Source organism: Charadrius vociferus, unplaced genomic scaffold (assembly GCF_000708025.1).
Source record: "Charadrius vociferus isolate BGI_N301 unplaced genomic scaffold, ASM70802v2 scaffold15, whole genome shotgun sequence".
NCBI lineage: Eukaryota > Metazoa > Chordata > Aves > Charadriiformes > Charadriidae > Charadrius > Charadrius vociferus.
Genome location: NW_009650064.1, coordinates 3,951,302 through 3,961,392, shown reverse-complemented (window position 1 = coordinate 3,961,392; position 10,091 = coordinate 3,951,302). Strand labels below are relative to the sequence as shown.

Sequence of the window (10,091 nt, the reverse complement as noted above, 5' to 3'; positions counted from 1 at the left end):
ATTTCAAAAAGCCCATTTCCAAAAGATCTGGATAACTTACTACTTTATCCTAAATTGCAAATAGGAGATGTAATTATCTTTTGTTTTCCTTGCAATTTGTTGTTTACTTTATATTAAAATCTATTGGTTATATTTTTGAAAGGAAATACATTAACTGCCTTCTGATTAACATGGTCATTTCTAGCCAATTCCCACAAACAGTAAAATGAAGATAGATGCTGTCTAGCTACCTGCACTGAATACTGCTCCACATGGTGGACTGGTCTAAGGCAACTAACAAGCCGCTGAATATAAATGCTTAAATGTGTGCACACACAAACCTACACTAGCAGAATTTTATACTAAAATACTGGTAATTATCTGCTTTTAAGAATAACAAGAAGGATTTTCTTTTTGCCTTCCTTCTCTAAATATTGTTTAATTCTAAGGGACACAAGGGAAACTAGAGGTTAAAAACAGAGCAATTTTGAAGAGGCATGCAAGAACTTCCCTGGCAAGAAGTAGAAATGGGAAATTGTTTGGTGTTTTGCTCTGCCTGTTTTAAGAGGAACTACATTCTTAAAAACACTGCTTCTCCTTCCTGTACAATTGAAACAAATATCCTTAAACAATTCAGGGGCTGGTTTGTTTTCTGGGGGTTGTTTGGGTTTTTTTTTTCGTTGGTTGTTTTGTTTTGGTTTGTTTGGGTTTTTTTTAGTTTGGGGGTTTTTTTAAGGGTTGTGAAGATAGCCAACTGAACATAGTATTGCCCAAGTCATACAACACAGAAGGTAAAACCCAAAGCATGTTAGGAGTTGGAGCCCATTTTACCTTACGTCCCACATACACAGGAATTCCAATAATCATAGCAGGAATAGCAATGCCAGCGATTAAGGCAATTCCTACAGGAGCTCCAACAAGTGTCCCTAGTTGCCAGAGTATTTTCTTCTTACGGCTCCATGGTTTCTTTCCCCAAAATGTGCAACCTGATGGGCTAATAGAAAGAAGTATGAAAATTGTAAAGAAATTGTAAATATCAACATAACTATACACTACTAAACTGTTCTCTGGTTACACAATTATTGTCCTTAAGTTCAAGTTATGGATACCAAATCATCAGTTATTTCTTCAGATTTTTTTTTTTTGCCTTTACGGAATATTTTGCAATGTAAAGAGAAGCATATTACATATTACCACATGCCAATCTGTGGTTCACAGGTAACTTATATAATCAGAGTTTTTGTATTGCTTACTACAAAGATAATACAGCAATATTAAGGCATCAATAAAAATAGTGGGTATGTTCATCTAAAGCACTTCATTTGTTGTACTGAATATACATTGCATGCATGAAACTTAGAAAAATACTTTAAAATCAAAAATAACAAAGCTCTAATTTAAATACAAGCATTGAAAATTTAAATTAATTCTCAGATATGGACACTTCAACTGTGATTCTCTACTCCAACAGGAAGAAAGCCAAACTTACAGCATCCAGGAACCTACTTCTAAGATACTTTAGAAAACAAATTATCAACCACATAGACTTTTTTTCTTAAATGTACCTTAAATAATGTAAATCTGAGATCTCTTTCATACAGAGCCAACAGAATTCACAGCCACAGACAGCACAAGTCATATGATTGCAGCTTCCATCATTCATTTTTATTATATAAGCAGCACAGCGTGGGCATGGCTTTATGTCATCAGCTGTTTAAAAAGGAATATTAAAATCATATCAGTTCTTTAGACAAGCAGATGTAATCAAAATATAGACATACTTCTGGGAAAACCAAAACATTATCTGAAAAATAGGAGTGTATTATAAGTCTGCTTTACAAATTGTGATTTGGCGATGACTTTAGCTATTTGTATTTGCAAACCATGGACCAAGTAAAATTAATGAAAACAAGGCATATTAGATCATATTCAAGTAATTGAATAGTTAATGCATACACTCTGTTCGAGGTTTTTCTAAGCTTAATGCAATATATATTAGTTGGACATTAAATATGTATGTCAATACAGGACTGATAATATGGTCTCTTTAAATATAATCCTCTTTTACATTTCACGCTGTTACGAATCTTTTACTTGAATATCCAGTCTCCACTCTTATTTTTTCTTATCTTAAATCCATCTCCCCTTCCAAATTAAATGCATTTCTTTGGTAGCACCAACCTCCTCTTCAGCCCTTTTCCCAGCTCTACTTAATACTTACTTACTCCCTAGAAAAAAATATCGTAGCAAAGAGAAAATTCTGGAGGCTCTTCTTGTTCCCAAGTCAAATATTGAAAAATGTGGTTAAGTGACTAGCTCTATCATTAACAAACAAGGGGTCATCGAGCAACAGTGAAATACTCGTACACTAACACAACCACAGTTGTGATCTTTGTTCCTTCACATTACTGGTTAGCATCTGCACTTAGGGACAAGCTATTTACTCACAGCAGCAGAAATAACTTGCAGCTCCTAGTGCCTAAGTCCAAGTTTAAGGCCTCTGTGCTACTAGGTAGGACAAAGGGAAAAGAGGGGTTATATTTGATTTAAAGAGTATCCAAAGAGGTGCAGAACCAGCAGAAAACAGTATCTCCATGACCTCCAGTGCACAGGGACAGTGAGCTGCTGAAAGGACACACTAGCTATTCCCAGATGGAAACAGAGGTACAACCTACAGGGCAGTAACTAAACTAAGTGAGTTCTTACAGCACAGGTATGGCAGAGCTACTGTTGCTCATGCTGGGAAGGACTGAAGGGGAAAGGAAAGGAGCTGGCATGCTAATTTATTTAAAGTTTATTTTAATATCTATATGAAAACTAGAGCAAGATGCTTAAGGCAAGATGGGGTGCCTTGTTAAAATAAGCCAGCACAAACAACAAATTAGAGACTCTAACTACATTCAGGGCACAAGAGAGACCATTTCCTCCAAATATCTACCTTGTTTGGTCAGGCAGACACAGAAGCTGCCAAATAGATTACAGTTCGGTGTAATTCAGAGCCAATTCTTATCAACAGCAAACTGGACTCTTGCTCTGCAAAATACCACTCTGAATAGTTTATCCTCTTTTTGGGGGGGTTACAAACAAGCTCAATTTTAAGAGATGGAACTGTTTGCTTTCTGGTAGACAACACATGAGCATTTTATTGAAAAAGAGAAATTAGTACTAACAAACATAGATGCCAAACATCAGAGCTGCCATCAGACTAATAATGTATTTTGAAAGCAGAAAATCACTGGTTTTGAGGTATAACAGCTTTTATTATTAGCAGCCCTGTGAAATTTCACCTACAGTGGAGAAAAATAAGTGTTCCCAGTGTGTGAATAATACAACTAATGAAGTCAGCATGCCAAACACAGAGAATGCTTTGCAGCAAGTTCCTCTGACTTCATATTTTTGAGCTACAAAGTAAGAATTTAAAATGCTGACAAGCCTCTAAGGTTGAAGTCAGGTGCTCTGGTCACAGAGTACTTCAAATTATAACATTTAAAATTTGAATTCAAACTTAACATTGTATATTTTATGTTTCTAAACCAAAGACAAGGTAGCTAGTATCTACCATACTACTATTCCATTATTTCCTTTTTAGAGTTAGTTGTGTGCAAATGTACTAAAAAGATATTTTACAGAGACAGTATACTAATCATAAATACCTGCTGCTCCAGATTCCTGGCTGTAACTAATAGATGAAGAACGAATTGTTCTCAGGCGCAGACTTTGAGCTCTCTCCTGGCGAGCAGCATCGCAGGTCTGGTTCGGATGCCAAATCTGCTTACAGTGGTAGCAAAACTCAGTTCCACAGCCTTCTCGTCCACATGTAAGTTTTGGACAGCTGGCACATCCGAAAGCGATCACAGCATATCTGGAATGATCAAGAGGGGCAAGAGAAGATTTTGTTAATAAAAACAGTCCTACCTATAGACTGAAGCGCACAAGACAGCTACCAGAGCTGAAGCAGGTACAAAGGCAGTGGTTATCAGGAGCTGACGTTAGGTGGCCAGCACAGGTTCCTTACCACCTCCTTCCACAACTCTATCACTATTGCATTAGACTAAGACTGTACAGAAATACTACAGTCAGTGTAACACTTTGCTCTACCCCACCTCAATAAGTTCATGCAGTACTGAAATAGACTGTATTTATGGCTGAACATAGTACTGTAAGGTTTACGGTCACAAAGCAGCCACAGTTTAGAACAGCGGGACAATAAAACCAAAAACATATTTAAGCAACTCAAAAAAAGTTATAGTTTCAAAATTGTCCCAGTCCCTATGGGCATGTCTAAGTTTGACCATTTCTATAATCTGGGAGGAGCCCTGCTAAGTGATCTGTAGTGTAATCTATTACTGTAAAGGCATCTGACTTGGTACTGTATGACATTTTAGTATTTTACTGGTTGTCTTTTATCACCAACACCACTATCTACTTTAAATAGATGTTTCTTTACTCTTTATAATTTAAAGTGTCAAAACAACATAGCAAGTATTTCATAAATAAGGATTTTGGTTTCTGGACTATTAAGGCAATTTCATTTTTTTGACATTTTTAAAAATACACTTCAAATTCTAAATGCAGAAATTGAGATGAGTTCAGGGCCTCATTGCCACCTTCACTCTGAAATACTATAGAGCAAAAAGCTCCAAAAACGTTGAGACTTATAAAACTGTGTTACACTATTTTGTAATCAGACACTGCATGAACAATTCTATGCAATGACAAGTTTGCATTTTAAAGTTCACATGATAAAAATACAGACAATGTGTACTACAACTCATGTTAATACTAAATATAAATATATATAAACACACACATGCTCCTTAATTCCTACCCGTTGTAATTTTCTTCAATTACTTTATGCAATAGCTTTCTTTTACATAGAAAACAACACAACGTCCACTGGTATAAACACTTAAAACAGATCTATAGTTTTATTCACGTGAACAGTCCCCCTGAATATACTTGAACAGATTTATAAATGCACTAGGGCTTAAACTTATGGCTGTTCAAATGAAAGTAATTTTATTTTAAAAGACTAAATTGTTTATTTTTACCCCCTGCCCAATTTATAGCAATTGCATAAAATTAACTCAAAATATTCTTTATCCGCACTGATACTAAAAAAATTATTCCCACTCACATATGTATCCGAAAATTTAGCTATTTTAATTTTAGAGTAGCTGCATCTGACGCTCTGTAAAGCTAATGCAAGTCCTATCCCCTTCATTAAGTGTTTCAAAACTGCATGTTTGAGTTGTCATCCCCCCCTCGCAAGAAGTTCTGCAAACAAATAGGAGCTTTCAACTTTAATTTACAGGTAATGCAGTTAATAAAACTGAGATATACATGTGTCTGTTTTCAAATATTTCTTGCTTTCCAAGTAAAAATTTGTTTCAATAATTGCTGGACTCTTCTATATTGTTGTCAAATTAATCAGCTCTATTTTCCCCACATACAGCAGCTGAAGAGATAATTGCTTTGTATGTACACAAAGAGCGTCCGATCCAAACACTTCTTCAACATACAGGGATGCATCCAAGAGTCACTAACGTTCTGCCAAAGAATCTCAAGAGTAGGCCATGGAATGAAGTATCAATTTATATCCTGCCTCCCACTGCTAATAAAGATTGGGCACATCCCTGAAAGCACGCTGCATTTGGGATTGATATATTGGCATACCTTTAGAAAGTAACTTTTTAGACCAGAGCAAATCTCAGTTCAAACTGTACAAGACTGCAGGTCTAATTTGAACAGTTTGCATATATTTTACTGGTGATCTGAAAGCCAAAGTTTTGTTACACTGAGAGAAGGGACAGACAACCGGATTCAAAGTAATAAGTAAATCAAAAAGCAGCGGCAAAGAGCAATTAATTGAAGAAAGAACATACAGCGAGACGAGAAGAGGAATGAAGAATTTGTACTCTTTTGCCCAATCTGCTTTTTGCTTGACAAAGATAGGAATCGCTGCTCTCTTCTAATAATGTCAGCAATACAATCTCAGAGCAAAACCATTACATAATTCAGACAGAAGAAAAAACCAAACACATTTGGAATACTGATTCACTAAAGCTTGTTAAAATTACATCAGAAAACTGATATGAAGAAACAGAATCTCAAAAAAATTAGTCTGGAACAACGCCCAAGAGGTTTCCTCATCCATGCTCCTTCCTCAGGGAAAGATCACCTGTTTGCCAGTGTCCCCTACCAAGCCACTGCAGGTAGGCTGCAGCTGGTCCAGACTTTTACAGTATTTCGGGTAACAACAACAGGCAGGATGCATTTGAGCTTGCAACAAAAGCCAAAGATGAAGTAGCCCATGGCCAGAAAGACCATGGTGCCAGCGGTATGGATCATTTCTGGCATTGGACTGATTTAGTGCTAGAGACCCCACAGCTCCCAGGCAGCTCGTCCAGGTTGTAATTACTGCAGCAGAAGTTCTCCTCCAAACTAATCCATAGTTCTCTTGATGGGAAGATTGCAAGAAGTTCTCCACTGGGACAGGAGAAGTAGTAATACACTTAATACTGCAGTTAACTTTGTTTCAAGATCGATTTGGTTCCCATTTTGCCATCTCTAGAACCCAAATAAAGTGAAAGACAGCTGAAAAACAGATATTTACTTCTTAGCTATTCTTTGCTGTCTCCTGAGAACACAAGGGCCCACAATGTAGAAAAAAAGAACCCATTACAGCAGACTAACCTAGCTTCCCTTCTTTTTATCTTCCTCATTTCCCCCCCCTCCCCCCCTCAGGGATCAAAGCTTTTATAATTATTTGTCCAAATGTGTTGCCCAAACCCTGAAGCAATATTACATTCGATGTTTCATCAATGCTGAGGAGAGTTGAAGCACTGTCATGCACCATCCACTCAGTTCCTTCTTTATCTGTGCAGTAATTTTTTCCTACCATAACGCTCTACTTTTCACCTAGTTCCTATTTATTACAGTACTTACTTCTAACTTTAAATACAACTTCAGGAAATAACGCTACCCTCTGGAGTTACTGCACCTCTCCTACTTTGGGATTAACCACAAATTTAGTAAATGCATTCTGTCCAGCTCCTTCATGAAATACCTGATCCATGCTAAAATCAGGTTAGCTACCATCACAACCTTAATGCATACTGCCAGTACTGCACATCAAAAACTGTTCAGAAAAAAAAGCTCTCGGTTTTAATTGCACATTGTACAAGTTGACTACAGTTGCCAAAGCAATTGGAAACTGTGACTACTGTTGTACCACGTAATTGTTCAAGCAAGTGTCTGCTGATCGGAAGTTTGTGTGTACTATATGTGATAACTCATCTTTTAAACATTGTTAGCATAAGCTGTTCAGTAAAAGTCTGAAGAGCGTTTGCTTCCCTAAACCTCATGCCTGTACAATTCCTTCCTCCATCCTCCTCCTATGCTTCACACCAACACAAAATCTCCGTTATCACTTTCTATTTTGCTCCCATTTCTCCTTCCCTCTGGGTGCTTTCTCCCAGCTCCCCTGGCTAACAGAGAGGTGAGAGACCAGTGCTGCAGCAGGCTCCCAGCTAGGCACATACCGACTTGCCAGTCGGTGCTGCGGTGGCTGCCTGGAAGGCCAAATTTAAAAAGGCAACGGTAGGATTCATATGCAAGCATTTCTCTTGCTAGAGGTATTATTTTCTTTTGCTCAAGTATTATGTGGTGGGTTTTTTTTCCCCAAAACTCCTTAAATTAACTTACGCTGAACGCTCAACCCCCTCTGCCCAACATATTTGAAGGTGCTAAATCTTTCAAAAGCGATCAGCGGAAGGATGGGAAAAAGACAAAACATGATCGCAAGAGCTCTTGTTTCTTTAGGATGACAACCATAAAGAATGAGCCTGCTGAGAAGTATCCAAGTAACCAGCTCGATCTGATTTTAAATTAGTAATGAGAATTCAGTGAGGGGGTACTATCTGTGCATTAAAAACAGAATCCATCTATCACTGTGAAGCATTTCCCTACCACATGAAATATATTAGGAAAAAGTCATGTTATCAAAGGTACAGTCAAGGTCACCCATATAGTAGTATGCTGTGCTTTCCACAGGATTCCACCCTCAGAGTAAGGAGCGTGCAAGTAGGCAGTTCTGGTGCAATGGCTTAAATATTTGTTATGTACTAATACATTGCTGTGGTCCCACACAATTGCACAGAATTCTAACTTTGCTCTGAGGACTCACATTTTTATTTTTATAATTCTGACCATTTTAAGATACTTCGCATTTTTTAAAAACAGAAAACAAAAAATAAGCAAGGTGAAAAAGACTCCGTTAAACACATCTGCCTTAGTCGACTTATCTACTAAAAAAGTATCTGAATCACTGAAACATTGTTTAACAGAAAATAGTTTAACAGTTCTTAAATGCTTCCCCCTACCTTGAGTAACAACAGTCTGTTCAGAACACAAATACTCAGGGAAACTTGAGCAAAGCATACTTCTGTCTATCAAATAATGCCTTCTAGCGGTTGTTTTCTTTTGCAGTATTGAAATATTAAGAGCAAGCTGGAGTGGTTTTGTCCACATGACTTTGTTACAAGCTCGTGCAACCAATAAATCTCTCAAGTAATTTTGCCTTCTCTGCTCAAACTATACCACAGTCAACGCCATTCAATTTTGACAAAAGGACCTAAGAAACTACCACCTTTCCAGTCCCTGCTTTTGACCCACATCAGCAAATTCTGCTTCATCTGAAGTATGAAAGCAAAATTGTATTTCAAATATGTTTCTTAACATTTAAATTTGAAAGCCTCCTAATCATTAAGCACCTGTATATTAATATTGGAATATTTAATCTCCCTAATAGCCTGTTTTGCTTGTTCTCTTCCAGCATTCTTCCTTTTCTTCTTTCTACTTATTGCTCATCTGTGAGGCTTTGAAACAGAGATGTCATCTTCTGTGAGTTTTTAGTGTGCACTGCACACACGGATCACAGTCACAGCTATAACCTTTAGACATTATGATAACACAAACAATCTCTAAAAAAGCAACTATCTGAAGAATGCCATTATGAGACACCAACAGCAGAAAAGCGTGATGAGCTGCTCAGTAGTATTCAGCCTACTCATGTCAGAACTAAGAATGGTTTCAGAACTGTTTAAGTATTAAAGCAATGTTAAAACATTACGTTCCTCAGATAATAAGCAGGAACAAACTGATTATTATCTTACATCAGAATCCCGTTGACAGGCAACAAGTGGTGTCTCAACCAGCCACAAGATGGAAGATATCTGAAGCTGGAAAGGCCTTTTTATTGAAAGAAAACCTTCACTCATTTTTCACAGTTAAAAAAACAGAATACCCACTGTGCTTTAACAAATAGACTAAGTTAAAAGTACAGTCACCAAATTTTCAGTTCTTTTTAGTCTAAGGTTTGCACTATTGCCTTGGCAGTGCAACATCTAATTTTTTTTTGCCTGCTGTAGATACATAGCAACCACGTACCAGTAAGTTTCATGACACTGCTGAAATTCCCTCTATGCAGAAGAAAAAATTCTACCTGAAGACGAGTTTTATTTTGGAAGGTGGGTTGTGGCTTTGTTGTTGGTTTGGTTTTTTTTTTTTATTTATTTTGGTGTTTGCTTGTTTTGTTTTGGTGTTTGTTTTTTTTTTTTTTAAAACGAGGATTCTGCCTGCTACCTACTCATACTACACATAACCAAATGCTAAAGTAAAGCCATTAACTTTCCAAAAAGCATAATACTATGAACATTATCTACTTATGCTCGCACTTTTTTTTTTTTTAAACAGACATTAAGAAAAAATACATACCCACAATCTGGAGCTGGGCACCACCTACAATCAGGATCCGCAACCAGCCATCGCCTAAGCATAAACTCCTCGTATTTTTCCATCAAGATGTCATCATTTAATATCAAACGAATGTCATGAGGATTAAATCGTTCTGAGCATTCTGGACAGCTAATATTAACTCTGCTCTCGGAGATTTCTATCCGGAGATACTGACGCAAGCAATCCACACAAGATCTATGGTGACAAGTCATTATCTCCGGGAACCTGTCCTTGGAGTGCCGCAAAAGGCACAAGGGGCATTCCATGAAGTCTCCACTTGGTTTGCTGCTAGAGGTTGTTCCATTATCGGAAGA

At 37.3% G+C, this 10,091-nt stretch overlaps 1 protein-coding gene across 1 annotated transcript in view; it reads right to left on the bottom strand.

The window, feature by feature from the left end:
- Window positions 1-10,091, bottom strand: part of RNF19A (ring finger protein 19A, RBR E3 ubiquitin protein ligase) — a 20,550-nt gene that overhangs the window by 10,112 nt on the left and 347 nt on the right. Inside the window, exons 2-5 of the mRNA XM_009891825.1 lie at window positions 9,757-10,091; window positions 3,633-3,841; window positions 1,545-1,689; window positions 811-973 (exon numbers count right to left, since the gene is read on the bottom strand). The exon at window positions 9,757-10,091 is cut by the window's right edge and continues 13 nt beyond it. Coding sequence (XP_009890127.1) covers window positions 811-973; window positions 1,545-1,689; window positions 3,633-3,841; window positions 9,757-10,091 — 852 coding nt within the window. The remainder of the gene's footprint in view (window positions 1-810; window positions 974-1,544; window positions 1,690-3,632; window positions 3,842-9,756) is intronic.